Genomic DNA, 16,968 nt, shown 5'->3' with positions numbered 1-16,968 from the left:
TGGGAGTTTGCTAGAACACTGAAAGGCCATGTGATTTGCCCATGGTCCTATGGACATTATGTCTCAGAGTTCACAGGTGGTACTTGAACTCAGCCAAATTTTCCTGGCTTTAAGGGAATCTCTGCATCTTAAATGCAGAAAATATATTACAACTAAAGGCCAAAACTTGTTAAAATCTGTAGGACATAGAACAACATAGTGGGCAGGCTTCAGACAATTATTCAATGAATAGGTTGTTTTTGTTTACATTACTATGCCCTCAGCTAATGAAGCAAAAAAAACTTCCTCCATTATTACAGCCACAAGTTAATGAAAGTGCTCCTATTTCCACAAGCACAGTAGGTTCAAATCTGACAAGCCTTACATTTCACACTAGGGAGCAGTAAGTTTAAAGTGTTTCTTTTCATTTGTTAATCCCATTCAGAGAGAAGCTAGAGCATCTCTAGCCTTATACAAAGGGAATGTGATTTCCAACTATTCATTATACCAGAATAATCTGGATGTCGTAAAGAGTCCATTACAATGGGATTTTGCCTTTATTACCTCTACCTCCTTCCATTTTCCCAGCTCCTATGCTAAATAGCCCAGCCAAAGTTTGGTCAAGTAGTTAGATTCTGTTTTGGAAAGACTGAAATTGTATTTCTTTACTTAGGTTTTTACTAGGCCTAGATTTTGCTGTGGTTTTTCAAATCAGATTAACAGAGTGCATTTTCCCAGAACAGAGAAACACACGTATGCTTAGAATGTCACCTAGATAGGAACAGAAAGAGTCCTTTGTAGCTCTAATTCCATACTAACCTATTAGAAGGGGGGGGGGGAGAACTTCCAAATACCTGAGAGAAATTCTTCTTGTAAGTAGGTATCTAGTTCTTGGGAGTTAATAAAATCTCTCAAACCTCAATGTCTACTTATAAATCTATGGCATCATGTAAAAACTAATTCATCAAATCAGAGCCACAATGATAGTACTGTAAAGAGATTTTAAAGCTGAGAGGGACCTCAAAAAATCAAGTCTATGTGATGGAAAGTGCCATCTGCATCCAGAGAGAGAACTATGGAAACTGAATATTTAGTAGATCAAAGCATAGTATTTTATCCTTTTTGTTGTTGATGTTGTTTGTTTGCTTGTTTTTTTCTTATGGTTTTTTTTCCCTTTTGATCTGATTTTTCTTGCAAAGCATGATGAATATGGAAATATGTTTAGAAGAACTGCATATATTTAATCTATATTGGCTTTCTGGCTGTCTTAGGGAGGGAGGAGGTGGGAAAAGAGGAAGCAAAATTTGGAACACAAGGTTTTATAAAGGTGAATACTGAAAACTATCTTTGCATGTATTTGGACAAATAAATACTACTTTTTAAAAAGACCCTATGTATCATTAAAAAAATCAATAACATATATTTTAACATATTTAATATATATTGGATTACTTGCTATCTAGGGGAGGGGGTGGGGGGAAGGAGGAGAAAATTTAGAATACAAGGTTTTGCAAGGGTCAATGCTGAAAAATGTATCTATTCATGTTTTAAAAATAAAAAAACTTTAGTAAAAAAAAAAAAAAATATATATATATATACACACACATATATACATTCACACACACACACGCACACATCAAATCCAATCCTCTCGTTTAATTTTTTTTTCTGGTCATCAATTTAGGGAACTCCTAATGTGAAAAATTCCTCCACGGAGGCAAATCAATAATTCCTCTATAATTTTAAATCTTGGAGAATTCTCTGGAGACAGAAAGGTAAAACTGCTTGCTTTATCAAAAGTTGATCTTAAACCCTTAAACTCCAAAACTGGCCCTCTAACCAGCCAAATAAGATTGAATGAGATAATATCTGCAAAGTGCTGAGCACAGTGCCCGGCACATAGTAGGTTCATGATGCATGCTTGTTCCCTTCCCCTTCCCCTTTCTAACTACTCCACCATGATGCCTTACATCCCATCATTTTGGAGATGAGAAAACTGGGCTAGATAGGTGAAACGATTTGCTTAATGTCACGGCTAATTAGAAACAATCTTCCAATTCCCAGTTCAGTGCTCTTGCCCAAAATTAGCTGATTGTCTTTAGACTAAGAGGCTGAACTCTGTGATTAAAGAGTCCACACAACACAGCCCGAAGACAAATCTAATGACAAGAGGAATAACTACCTTTTTCTAAACCTGTAGAATTACTATAATCTCATATCATCACCATACATGGATAGATGATTTCAAAAGTAGACTGGGGTTCCTGGGTACCAACAAGGGCAAGAGGAATGAGTTGAGGGACTGCAGCAAAAGTGAATCCAATCCTGATACTATATAGAACACAATACTGGCCAACGTCTTATGGGACAGTACAATACAATAAATGGAACAAATATGTATTAAATGATGTCGGCACAGGGAAGACAGAACATTTCAATGAGCCATGGTCCCTTATCCTCAAGAAAATTAGGAGAAGAGGAAGATGTAAACAGACTATTATAAAATACACACATCTAAGTCCGTTAGGGGGTTACAAAACCAAGGCCCTTGAGAGGTCTGAATGGGAGGGGGGGCCATAATAAGCCAGGGGAGAATACAAAGAGACTTTAAGAGGTACCATTTGAGTTGGGACTGAAAAGAAATGAAGGAATTCAATAGGCAAGGAGGAGGGAGGACATTCCAAGCCCAGAGAACAATCTGAACAAAAGCATGACAAGCACGCTTGGTCGTTCTGATTCTGTTGACATCATTCAATTCAGGTAGCTTGACAGCCATTTGCAAGAAAAGACCACCATGGCTGCTTGGAAGGTATTACATTCACTTGTGTTTTTCCTACACATCTTGCTTCAATATAACTGTCAGGCCTGAGAGATTGGAATAGAAACTTGCAAAGCAATTCCCTCGCTTCCAGTCAGTAGTTTCAAAGGATGCTGAGAGATACAAAAGAGGCGACCACTTTTTGTCATCACTTGGAGATCATTTGCCCTTCATTTAACAAGCATTTATTAAGCATCTATTGTGGACAAGCACCATTAATGTAGGGTGCGCTGTGCAAGTCTTAAACCAATTTCAAAAGGGTCAGGAGAATGAGAAGAACAAAAAGATATCACTTCCTTTGAAATAGAAGGTGGGAGAGTAAGCATTAAACTTCAGGGAGATGGCAATCATTAAGGTACTGCCTCATGAAGAAGGGCCAACAACTGTTTTGAGGGGTTTGCTTGTACATAATATATTTTATTAATTTTATGTGTTTTGTCAATTATTTTTGTGTGCTCATTCATATCTGTCATTTATACCTTAGATTATAAACTCCCAGAGGGCAAGGACCGATCAATCTAATATACCAAGCATGTCTTACAGCATAAAGGTTCTGGAGTTATAACCTGAGGACACAAAACCCCAAATGACAAACAGCTCATGTAGTCAAAGAATTCATGTTTCACTAGGTGGATACAATAGGAAGACCTAAACATTTGCAAGATTATTTGAAGAGGAACCAAGGATATATAACGGGCCCATTTGTACAGCACTCAACTTAGTGCTTCACACAGAATTTTACTCATCAAAGGCTTTCAACAATGATGACAAGTAGATATCAACTGAGGGGGCAGGACTGACAATCCGTTTCACTAATATGACCCCAGCTAGCTGACTTTTTAGCCTTCCCATAACCCTATCGATTTAGCTTGCAGGGGGTTTTGTTGGATTCTTAATGAATATGGAACCTCTTTGCAATGTTAAAACCTAAATCTTTAAGATAACACAAATGTCCCTCAAAGGGTCTTGCTGCCTAATAAGAAGACAATTCACCTGCTCCTGGAGAGATTTTCCTCTCTAAGTAGATGGAGTCCTGCTCCCAGGGAGAAGTTGATACTGAAACAGGTCACAACTAAGCTCACAGGATCCAAAGCTAGAAGGGACCACAAAGGTTATCTAGGCTTATATCTTCATTTAAGAGAGGAGGAAACTGAGGTCCAGATGATCCGGACAAGCCAGGCTTCATGCCACAGAAAGAATTCCATTGTAAGGTCTTCACCAATGCAATGCTGGAGGGAAACAGCCATAATATTTTTCTTCTGCTCCCCCAGTGCCAAACCTTGAAACATTCTAAGCTGCAGGCAATCAAATTTAAAGAGAGATGTCAACTGATTTCATCTCGGCCTCCTCTCTATTCTTGCCACATGTCTCTAAGCACTGGAATCTCACAGCAGCCTTCAAGGATATAAGAACTTTTAAGGAGCCACTGTATCAAGAATAGTTTTCAATAGATATAGATGCACTAGGGCACTAATTGGTCCCTTAGAAAGCTGTGGAATCCACTCTAACAAGTGCTCAGCTGGAGAAAACCAGACTAAAACTGACCCACTCCATCATCTTACTGTGAATCACCGATACAAGGAGAGTTGAGAGCTCATCCAAAATAGATCACAGGTGTATTTGGAGGAGGACTTTTTTTTTGATAACTGACTGCCCGCTATTCAAAGGTGGCTTTCTGTTTCTATTATGTCTTCCTCAAAGTTTGGGCCAGACAAAAATCAAAGATACTTGTAATTCCTGTAATCCCTTCAAGCCTGTTCTGGCAAAACTGATTCTCCTACAGTTTACAGAAGTGCTTCTGGGCTTGCCCCAATTCCCCTTCTGTTCAGTTTCACTGTTCTGTTTAGCCTCTGTTCAGCTTGGCCAAGGAGAGTGCAGAGTTGTTTTAAAGAGACCTTTAAAGGATGCTTTCTGCCCATGTGGGAGTGAGAACATATTACCAATGTATAGTAGCAACAAATATCCTTAGCCAAACAACAGAAAAACCAAAACAATACCAGAGCTCACAAAGCCATTCCAGAACTATAAGCTATCCTTGGCTAGAACTCGACTAAGAGAAATCCTCTCATTTTCTCTTAATTATTTACTTATTCCAATCTCTCGCTGTCCCTTAAATGTCCTTCTTGTTTTTATCATTCAACCTCCTCTTTCTTGGTCTGGAGGTAAATACCCGAACAATCTCTTAAGGAGCTCTCCTCTTCTCTCCCCTCCTCTTTCCAGATACAAATTTTCACCTCTGCAGAGGGAAGAAGGAACATGCTACAAAGCCTGTGACATTGGAGAAAGTTTAAAGGTAGGGAGAAAAGTGAAATATTAATAAGTGTACCCTCATCCTATCTGTCCAAGCTAAACCCCACCAATGGGTTAAGCTTACCCCTCTCCCCACTCATTAAGTCTGGGTCCCTGATATCTCCCAAACCCAGCAGACCCCTTTCTACCTCTGTGCCTTCCTCTAAATCCTTTCTATCACCTGAAATACCCTCATAAATACCCACTGTACCAGGAGTTGTAAGGGAAGTGCTATAGAAACTAGGTATCAATGGAAGATACCAATTAATACTTGCCAACCAAATGAGAAGCAAGTCAGCCCCACTTCACTCATTCACAGTATCAGAGTGCCTTTTCCAATAGTCTTCCAAATGGTGCACTTTTCATTATTTACTTTGGGGCATAGCTGAAGAGCCAAAAGGATTCCTTTTCCACCTTCTCTGAAAACAGAACATCTGGGCTAAGATGGTCTAAATAATTTCCTTATTCTCTGTAACTCCTAGGAAGATGCAGAGTTTTGGTGGTTGCTAGAACAATAGCTGGAGTCCCTCAGAAATGAGAGGAGAAGCCGCCCTGGGCACACAGATGAGCATGGCTGTTGGATACTATTGTTTGCATGACAAGAGAGCATAAGGGGCAGTTTGCCTGAATATATGCCACTTTGTGATCTGTCACTTGGAAATTTTCTATGAAGACAGTTGCACCTCAGACACCCCCCCCCCAAAAGGGCAACTGCCATGGAATTTTGTCACATGGTTCTCTATTCCCCACCTCTCTGAACCTCTGGTTTTTACCCAGCCCCCTTTGTGGTGCTAGGAAATTTATACCAGGGGACTTCTTCATCAGAGCTAAGGGTTGACTAACCTAACTCAGAAATAATTGCATATTAAAGGGAGCTCAAGATGTCCCCCATGGCTCCTCACTGCACTGATCTTTCTCTTTTTTCCAAAAGAAAGATTCTCTCTGGCCCCAAACAATCCACACAAACAGACTTTACTACAATGCAAATGTGCAAAGGAGAAGACAATTGATTGCCATCTTGCCACTCAGTGATCTTCCAATATCTCTATGGAATAGGTAGGTCAAGTGCCCAGCATCTTTTCCTTGAGTACCAGCTGTGCTCTTGGCACTTAGCAGAAGATTTTATGAGCTGCTATGGCTGACTGGACCGGCAAAGTAACCTTCATTTCAAGGCAATTCCCAATCAAAGGTTGGGTGCCTGCCACTCAAAAATCTGAAATAATTTTTATGGGTGAGTATAAGATTGGTAAGATTTCCCTACATTAATGTATTGACTTACTATTTATTCATCCAAAAAAGACTTATGAAGTGTGTACTGTGTGTCAGGAATTTTGCAAGGCATTAAAGAAATAAAGACAAAAACAAAATGGTTCCCGCTCTCAAGGAGTTTACTTATATTCAGTTAGGACAAACATCGTGAACAAAGACCAGTAATACAAAATAAATGGAAATTAATTTTCTGGGTGAGGTTCTAGTAACTAGAAGAATCTGGATAAGCCTCATAAAAGACAAGGTACTTAAGCTGAGTCTTGAGGAAAGGGGAATTCTAGAGACAGGGGCGAGGAGAGTACACCCCAAGCATGAGGGACAGCCTCTGCTAATACAGGTGGGAAATGAATGATATCCCATTGGCCAGTTTGCTTAGAAGACAATGCAAAAAGTAAAGTGCAACGGGCCCATTGCAGGTAGGCTGCAGCTATAATGAAAAGGGATCTCAATGTACCCTTCAATTCTGAATGGATAGGAGCAGAGAAGGATAGTGGGTTTGAGCAAGGCATGAGTAGCAATAGGGCAGGAGACAAAGAATTTGGTCACAGAGGACTCTGTGTAATTGAGCTGCTTAACTACAGACTTAAGACTGCAAAAGGAGGAAAAATAAAGAAAGAACAAGACTTGATCCTGGGAGATAATTTGAGTGTTAGAGGGTCTGAAAGTTATGGTGAGAAGGAAAAACAGGGTTAGGAGGCAGGAAGCAAAAGAAAAAAAAAAATGAAAGGACAGGAGCCCGTAGTCTCATAAAGGAATTCCAGAGTTCTTGGCCATGAAAATGGAACACCTGGGTAGCGGTGAGATATGGATATATGATCCTTGGTGCTGCTGAGGTGGAGAAGACCTGAAGAACAGGTCATAGGAGATGAAGAGGAGGATCAACTGAGGCCATTATGTTGGAAGGAACATCAACATGGGTTAGAGTAGAAAATGCTTTCTGTTGGTGCAATAGTCCTGGAGGCATAGCTAAAATCCAGGAATGTGAGCCTTTATTCTAGCAGAACATAAGCTTCTTGAGGACAGGGAATATTTTTCCTTTGTGTGTCTGGAGCACTGCACATAGTTGGCATTTAATAAATGCTTCCTGAATGAGACAGGATCTCTGCTTTACTATGCTCTGCTCCTGAAATCAATGTCAAGCATTCAAATTGTGATCCTATTCTGAGCAACTGTAAATAAGATAACAAAGCATAGGCATAATTAATGTGTTATTTTCTGTGATATGATTAAGAGTCTCAGAAACAGAGTGACCCCAAGGTAGTTTTTCCATTGTTTACCCAAAATTCCATTCTATAAGCTTCAACTGGGACTTCCTGACATAGAATGCATTTTAATGATGCAGTGACAAGCATGCTAAATTTGGAGTAAAAAAACAAAAAACAAAAAAAACCCTTGCTTCTCCCACTTTTTTACTTGTGTGACCTTGGACAGGTCATTTGCCTTCCCTGAGCCTCAGTTTCCCCATCTGTAAAATTATGGGTTTAGACTAGATGGCTCTCAGATCCTTCATACCTCTAAATCTATAATCCTATAAGTCTCTGATGCAGATTGATTTGATAGGTCTTAGGATAGTCCTTAAATTGGAATCAACAAACACCGGAGTCTGTGGATCATGAACTTGGAAGGGAAAAAACTTAACATTTTAATTTTTACTAACTTCAGATTAAAATTTAGCATTTCTTCTCATAATTTAAATGTGTTATTCTAAAAAGGGGTCCAGAGGTTTTACCAGATTGCCAAAGGACCTCATAAAACAAAAAGGTTAAAACCTATCTTCAAGAAATCACAAAGCCTTTTTTTATATCACAGAATTTGTAGGACAGTAAATGGGATGAAGGGAAGAAACTGGATGGCATAGCAGGGCAAAGACTTGTAGGAGATCTGCCTTTGAGTCTGCCAAGTAACTTACTAGGCAAACTGGTTCAAATCACTTACCCCCACTAGGCCTTACTTTCCTCACTTCTAACTTGAAGGGATTATACCAGATAACCTCAAAGGTACTCCAACATTTGATCATCTCACCCTTTCTTCACTAACTCAAAACAAGATCTGACTTCTCAACTTCTATCAGTAGTTCCACCATTCACTCAGTTGCTCAAGGTTTTAAACACTTGGTGTAATCTTTGATTCTTCTCTCAACACTTCCAGCCAGTTATCAAGGCTTACCACTGTCACCTTCCTAAGATCTCTGACACTTCCTTTCCATTATATTACCATTGTTCTAATAAAATTTCAGTCATGTCAAAATCTTTGTGACCATATTTAGGAAGAGTGGCAGAGATGCTGGAGCGCTTTCCCATTTCCTTCTGCAACTCATTCTACAGAGGAGGAAACTGAGGCAAACAGGGTTAAATGACTGTCCACGGTCACACAGCTGGGAAGTGTCAGAGGCCAGATTCAAATTCATGAAGATGAGTCTTCTTGACTCCAGACTCACCACTCTCTCCACTGTTCCACTAACTGCATTGCTACCACTTAAATTCATGCCTTCATTACTAGTTAATAGTATGGATTTTTACAACAGACTCCTGGCAAATCTCTACGTCAGCCACAATGATGCTAGATAACTCTTTTTTGTGCACAGATCTAGTCATGTCACTCCACTGCTCAAAATTCCTCTATGGCTTACTATAGTCTTCCAAATAAAGTTCAATCAGGGCCCTATAGAGTCTGGTTCTCTTATACCTTTCCAGCCTTCTCTATTCCCATCTGTTTGCACTATGTTCTAGCTCCTAGCATCTTCAACTGTGGTTCACAAGCCCATAGGGGTCTTGTAACTGAATGTGGGGGGTCACAAATTAAAGATTTATTTTAAAATCTAATTTAAATTGAAATGGTTGATTTGTATACCTCTTTTATATACCTATATACATGGGGTCACATAAAAAATTTTTGAATGAAAAGAAGTCACAAATGGAAGAAGTTTAAGAAACCCTGCTCTACAATTTGGAACTATGCCCAAAGAGCTATAAAACTGTGCATCCCCTTTGATCCAGCAGTGTTTCTCCTGGGCCTGTATCCAAAAGAAACCATAAAAAAGGGAGAAGGACTCATATGTGCAAAAATGTTTGTGGCAGCCCATTTTGTAGTGGCAAGGAACTGGAAACTGGGTGGATGCCCATCAATTGGAGAATGGCTGAATAAATTGTGGTATAAGAATGTTAAGGAATATTATTGTTCTATAAGAAATGATCAGCAGGATGATTTCAGAGAGGCCTGGAGAGACTTACAGGAATTGAGGCTGACTGAAATGAGCAGAACCAAGAGAACATTGTACATGGCAACAACACGATTATGTGATGGACAACTCTGATGAATTTGGCTCTTTTCAACAATGAGGAAATTCAAGGCAATTCCAATAGACTTGCAATGGAGAGAGCCATCTGCATCCAGAGAGGACTATGGGGGCTCAATGTAGACCTAGTATTTTTGCCTTTTTTGTTACTGGCTTTTTTTTTTCCTTTTTGATCTTATTTGCCTTGTGCAGCATGATAAATATGGGAATATGTTTAGAAGAACTGCAGGTTTAATCTAAATTGGATTACTAGGGGAGAGAGGTGAGGGTAAGGGATTGAGAAAAATTTGAAACACATGGTTTTGCAAGGCCGAATGTTAAAAACTATCATTGCATGTATTTTGAAAATAAAAAGCTGTTATTAATTTAAAAAAAGAAAAAAAAAAAAAAAGGAATTCCTGCTTTGATTAGCCTGGACTACTTATCAGCCCCAGTGCACCTTTCATGCACTCACTTCTGTGTCTTTGTATTTCCATTTCCTACATTGGGGATGCTGTTCCTCCAATCTTTTCCTGTTAAAATCATATCCTTCCTTTAAATTAGTAGTGCCAAAGTCAAATAGAAATAGGGACCTCTAATACATACATAAGGACTGCTATGGGCCCGATATTGACACTTTTAAAATGTAATATTACCTATGTGTTATTGTATTTTTATTAATTTTGTTAAATACTTCCCAATTATATTTTAAGCTGGTTCAGGGGGCAATCAGGGATATAATGGGCCAAATGCACCCATGAGCAGTGTGTTTGATACCTCTGCTTTAAAGGATGCTCATCTGCCCCATCTTCCATGATGCTTTCCTTGATCCTTCCAGTCAATAACCATTCTTTAGCCTGAGACTCCAGAGTATCCAGGTTGTACTTCTCTTATGCATTTATGTATAATTTATGTATAATTCATTTAACAAGCATTTATAAAGCACCTACTGTGTGCAGAACACTGTTACATGCTAAGAAAGATACCAAGTTTAAATACAACAGTTCTTGCACTCACAGAATTTACAATTTAGGAGGGGAATGACACACACATAAAAATAGAGAATTATTACAATATCATGTATAAATGACTACATTAGAGATTTTAAAAATAAAGTTTAGACCATTGAGATGGCATGTGAAATATCTGCAATGGACTCTCAAGGACGGCTAGGAATCAAAGATATTCAAGACTCAAGAAATAAGCAAAGGCATAGAAAAGCAAGCCTCCTCAATTCTAGTGACTTCTCTTTGTTAATCATTTCCAATTTAGCCCATATAGAGCTTGCTTTGTATGTGCTGGTTTGCATGTGGTAGATTATTAACTCCTTGAAGGCTGTCTTTTGCCTCTTTTGGTATCTCCAGCACTTAACACAAGGCCTAACACATAATAGGTGATTAAAAATTGCTTACTAAGTGATTGATTGTGGGAGGGGCAGAGATTACCTGAAGTATACTGAAGTATAGAGTTTGTGGCGGAAAGTAATATGAAATGAGGCTGGCAAGGGAGGATGGCTCCACATTTTGGAGGGCCTTTAATGCTAGGCAAAGACATTTGTACTTTAATTGTTAAGACAGTTACAGTTATTTGCTTATGTGTAATATCCTCACTATTACTGGATTGTGAATTCTATGAACTCAAGACCTTTTTATATAACTATGTTTGGATTATCCCCCTAAAACGAGTTGGGCTAGTCAAGCAGAAAAAAATGACAAATGAGAGATGGACAGCAAAGTGATATATTGGTACCCCCAAGTTATAAAAAGAATGAGAAGGCCTCTTATATGTGGGTTCTTCATGTCAGATTCATGGAAAGGCATAAATAAGAATCTTTCTGGGACATAATAGAGAGTCACCCTTAGAAAAGGGAAGAACTAAACTCCAGTGTACCCCTGATACATATTGGCCGAGTGACCCTGAGAGTGTCACTTAAATTTTCAGCATCCCAGGCAACTCTCTAATACGACACACAGCCATCATCACTACCAATCTTCATCATCAGAGAAAGTTTCCACATGCCAATGTGGAAATAGGTCCAGACATGCTCTTCTCTCTCCCAATATATCAAGAATCACGCGGAATGAAAGGAAAGAAAGATTGGGATCTTATGGGTGGGCAAAATACTCACAGCAAAGAAGCCACACGTATAGTGAAGAAGTCAAGTTTTTTTCTTCTGGTACCTAGCATAGCACCCTACACAAACAATTCAGTTGTTTCAAGGCTGTCTTTAATTCCATCAGGGAGGGCACTCTGTGCAGTTATGATGACAACTCTTTTCTTAATGAGTTACTGTGGTCAAAAGAAAAATATTTCCTATTGGTTAAAGGTCTTGGTGACGTTTCTTTCAATATTTAATTAGATTGGTTTTCCCCCAACAAACACATAATCTGTCCCCACAGCCATACATTTCAGATTGATTGGACCTGCTGGTATGGTTATGGTGAGCACAACCTTCAAGAATGTAGGGTTACCTCCACATCACAATGAGGCATCCAAGTAGGACTGTGATTGAGGACTCTGCACATAGTATGCTTGCTGAAGGTAAAGGACCCTAACTAATACCAGTTGATCTAATTTCTCCTTTAACCAAACAGGCATGGTAATATAGAGGAAAGAACACTGGATTTGATTTCAGAGGAACTAGGTTGAAATCCTGTGTGAAATTTTGGGTAAGTGGATTGATTTCAATTTTGTCAACTCTAAAATGGGGGTGACAATATCTATAGTATCTGCCTCAAGGGTTGTGAGAACCAAATGAGAAGTAAAAGATGTATGACACTTAGAAAACCTTGAAATGCTGTATAAATGTCAACTCTATAGATCCTTTATATATTATCATAAAGAAAAATGCATTATTATATTCTTATGGTCCATTAACAAAGCTCTAAACTCACACATACAAGGTTTGATCTTGAAGGCTTTTTAATCATTCTATGGTTCATGCTCCTACCTAGGTCTCCCCAGAGGGACATCAGAATTTTGGCTCATGTTTAGGTCTCCACAAACAAGGGAAGAAAGCCATCAGTCTCCACGAAAGCACTCAGGCTAACAAAACATTAAATATACAATGAATTTTATTTAATCCAACAGAAAACTCAAAGGACTCATACCTGAGGCCTTAAACAATCTCTTCTGGTATGGCCTTCCTTTCCCAGGAACCTATACAATCCTGTAGACCAAGATGTTAAACACACTGGCAGCCTACTACCCTCCCTAGTGTACTGGAACCAGATTAAAATATAACTGGGAAATATTTAACAAAATAGAATAAAACAAAGATAATGTCAATAATTAGTTTCTAAGTCAGCATGCACTTGCAAGGATCCTTTTGTATGGATTAGTGGCCCCCAATTTCTATTTGAGTTTTATACTACTGCTCTAGATTTCCAGTACTACTTTTAAGTGCTTTCCCCAAGCAGAAAAAAAAAAACAAAACCCCAAAACTCAGAATTGCTTGAGAGTGAAGTAACCTTCCTTCTGGCAGTCCTCCATCTCTACAGGTATCTGTACAGTCCACATAACTTACAGTATCCCTTTGGACGAAGCTTTGTCAATGGCTCCCTGTCATGTTGATGTTTTTCCCTATTTATATATGTTCTAACAACTCATCTCCTACCCTTCCAGACTTCCATCCCATACTGGTTCCTCTCCTCTATCTCTCCATCAGTCTGTATTTCCGCACCAGTCTATGTCTCCACCTGGTGCCGATTCCTCTATTCCCTGGGGATCATGTGGTCCTGTGCCTTCATTTTTTAGGTGGTAGGGGGTATGAATGTCTTGAATTCCTAATGGTTTACATCTTCGTCTGCCTCTGGTTTCTGAGTGTATAGTGGTGGGCTATACAAGGAAATTATCTGTGTGTAAATTTATTTCTTCTCTTCTCTATCCCCCCTTCAGGTGGACCTGTCTGAACCTTCTAACTTCTTCCTCAGTTCAGAAAGACCTCTTTCCAGTTCTCTCCAGGGTACCTTATTTCCTCCAGAATGCAGTATAAAATCTTCTGTTTGGCTTTCAAAGAACTTCTCAGCCTCCACTTTCTCATGCCTTTTTAGTCTTCTTCTACCTTACTCCTCCCACTTTCCCATATCTTTTCAGTGACATCCAGCCTCCTTGCTGCTCTTCAAACAAACTACACACTATTTCCTTACCCCATGCATTTCACTTCATATCCCTGTTTCCTAGAATGCTATCCCTCCTTGTTTCTTCTTCTGGGCTTTTCTAGCTTCCTTCAAAACTCAAGTAGAATCCTACTTAGTAGAAGCCTTTTTTGGTCTTCCTTTAATGCTAGTATCTTCCTCTGTGATTAGCTCCAATTTAACCTATGTTTTATTTGTTCATAATTGTTTATATTTAATTTCCCCATTAGATTGCTCTAGAGGGCAGGGATTGTTTTTTTTTTCTTTTGTATACTTGATGTTCCTGATAACTTCTCTCTTGTGGAAACCTACAGTTGTGCTGTCTTCAATTCACATCCTAGTGTGAGTTTACACTTACTGTCTTCTGCATGCATCATTAAAATGCATTCTGTGTCAGGAAGTCCCAGTTAAAACTTATAGAATGGAACTCTGGCTAAACAATGGAAAAACTACATTGGAGTTACTGTGCTTCTGAGCCTCTTAACCAAATCACAGAAAAATAACACATTAATTATGCCTATGCTTTGTTATCTTATTTACAGTTGCTCAGAATAGGATCACAATTTGAATGCTTGACATTGATTTCAGGAGCAGAGCAGAGTAAAGCAGAGATCCTGTCTCATTCAGGAAGCATTTATTAAATGCCAACTATGTGCAGTGCTCCAGACACACAAAGAAAAAAGGAAAAATAGTCCCTGTCCTCAAGAAGCTTATGTTCTGCTAGAATAAAGGCTCACATTCCTGGATTTCAGCTATGCCTGCAGGAGAATTACACCAACAGAAAGCATTTTCTACTGCATACAATGCCAGTTCAGTTCCTTGATGCACTTGGTTTTAAATCCAGTTCTGCCACTTACTGTTAACTTTCGTAGAAGTCACTTAACCTATATGAACCTCAATTTTCTCATCTACCCAATGAAGGGATTGGACTCACTTGTCTTGATGTTATCTTATAGTTCTAAATCTATGGTCTGATGATAATCATGGGTTGTGTGGCTATGAAAGCTTCTCTCCAGAAGCTTTAGTACCCATTTCTCCTAACTCTATTTATTCTCTTTTTTGTGGCTGTGTGGGTTCCTTTTAAAGGCCAAACAAAAGAGCAGAGCTCAAGTAAAATATAATCAAAACAGAAGGAAGGCATCATCAATGGGGAAAGGAAAATCAGGGGAATTTACACTTTAAAACATAAGTTAGGGGAAAAGGAGCAAATGCTTGAGAACACCTTTGAAATGCTTATTGAGAGGAATTATAATTCAGTAAAGATTTGTGGGGAGGGGAAATAAACACATTACATGTTCATACTTTGTTAGCCATGAGCTTCCCCACCCCAAACATGGGAAGTATTATTTTAGCATATTCTATACCATCTATAGATCACCAGATTTGAGCCTATCTGACTAATTTGCCAGTGTCTAGTAAAAAAAAGACACCATGAATACTATGATAAATGGACACAAATGTTAAAAAAAAAAAAAAAAAAAAAAGCCTAGGTGAACAGTATAAATTAGAGAGAGAGAGGAAAAAAAAAATTGATGACTAACAGAGAAAGGATCTTCTCTTATTAGGATCAAAATACAGTTTACTTCTGATGGCCTACAACAGTGATTTTTTAGATTTTTCATATGTTGATTTTGAATTCTTTCAAGTTGAGTCATCATACGTGTATATGTGTACATGCTTGGAAGTTGTGATTTAGGGCAAATTTCTGAAGTTCCCTGGGCCTCAGTTTTTTCATGTGCCTCTAAATTTGTGATCCTATGTTCAGTCAGTCAAGGCTTGAATTTAGCCTTGAAAGATGGTGAGCCACAGAAGGGAAAGTATTCCAGATGTGTGTGTGTGTGCTTTTGAGAAGGGGATTGGGGAGTGAGAATGGGTAAAAACCCAAGAGAAGGGGCTAAAGTGTGAATGAGTAGGGTATATGTGTTTGGGGGACAATGAGGAGACAGCAATGAGGAATAGTGACAAATAAAAATGGAGAATTAAGATGGGACCCTGAGGGTAGTTAGGCAGAAAAATTTAGTTGTGGTATAGCAGGCAATAGAGAGGCAATAAAAGCTTCTGAGAAGGGAAACAGCATCATAGAAGTAGGATTTGAAGATTATGCTGGCAGAGATATACAGGATGAAGTAGGAAAAGGAAAGGGAATGGGGGAGACTTAAGAGTTTGTCATTGTTTTGAGATTGTGGCAGCGGGAACTAAGATGGCGGCAGTGGAGACAAAAGCAAAAAAAACCCAAACCTACCGGGATGTGCTGAATACCTTCAAAAAAAGAATGGCAAAATTATATTTTGATAGTACGCTTTCACTAGGGGTCCAAAGCCACAAAATGGACAGTCAACTTCTTCAGCCAATAGCACTTAGTTCTTGTGGCGTACAGAAGGCACCGGCCATCTTGAATTGCTGACTACTCACTCTACGTGCCACAGAATTCGTTGTTCGTTTATTCTCAGTCTCTGAGTAAGGCAACCCCACTGAGTGAGAGGTCACTCCAAATTAGAAGAGCTTATATAGCTTTGGGACAATTGAGACAAGGGTGTGGGACCTAAAAGAGGAAACTCAGACATGTGGCTTCAACTTGGAAAGGGTATAGCAGAAGGGAGGGAAAATCCTACGCAGAAGGCCCCACGACCACGTGAGGCTCCTCAAATCCAGCTGCAGGTAGGGAGTCATTGCTTAGCATGAAAAAATGGGGTTCTAATTGCAGAGGAAGTAGCAAGGTGGGCTTAAGAGAAACTAAGAGAATGGAGTCAATGGCAAGTAGACCAAAATAACCTGACAATGATGCTGTCCTTTGGAAGAGTTGATGTTATTACCCCACCCACACAAATCCCATCCCTACCAGGTTCATCTTTAGCTTTCCAACTAGGTTTCCTTCCAACTTCACCAGTCTCCTCCTCCTCCTCCTCCTCCTCTTCCTCCTCCAGTCCTCAGGCAGAGTGCAGCCCCAAGTCCAGCGTAGAAGTGCGCTTGCGCACGCTAGCCCGCCCCTCACCGCGCGCCCCACCCTCGCGCAGGTGGGACTGCGCAGGCGCAGCGCCCTCCGCGCGTAAGAGTCGGGCTGTGGGAAAGCTACTGTCCAGTACAATCTAGAAGCGGCAGAATTCGCCCCCCTCTTAAGTGAGGAAAAGGCGCCACCTCCTCCTCTCCTCCTCCTCCTCCTCCGGCGAGGCCAGGCCAGGCGAGGCAAGGGGCGAGCCCCGAAC

General features: G+C 39.7%; 1 protein-coding gene across 1 annotated transcript in view; it reads right to left on the bottom strand.

The window, feature by feature from the left end:
• HDX (highly divergent homeobox) overlaps window positions 1-16,708 on the bottom strand; it is a 102,050-nt gene extending 85,342 nt beyond the window's left edge. The window contains 1 exon segment of the mRNA XM_074278324.1: window positions 16,605-16,708. Within this exon segment, the coding sequence (XP_074134425.1) occupies window positions 16,605-16,613 (9 nt within the window). The 5' untranslated portion in view covers window positions 16,614-16,708.
• Window positions 16,709-16,968: the final 260 nt, after the last annotated feature.

Source organism: Sminthopsis crassicaudata, chromosome X, assembly GCF_048593235.1.
Source record: "Sminthopsis crassicaudata isolate SCR6 chromosome X, ASM4859323v1, whole genome shotgun sequence".
NCBI classification, from domain to species: domain Eukaryota; kingdom Metazoa; phylum Chordata; class Mammalia; order Dasyuromorphia; family Dasyuridae; genus Sminthopsis; species Sminthopsis crassicaudata.
Note: the sequence above shows the minus strand (reverse complement) of the source record. Positions and strands in the feature narration are given on the sequence as shown.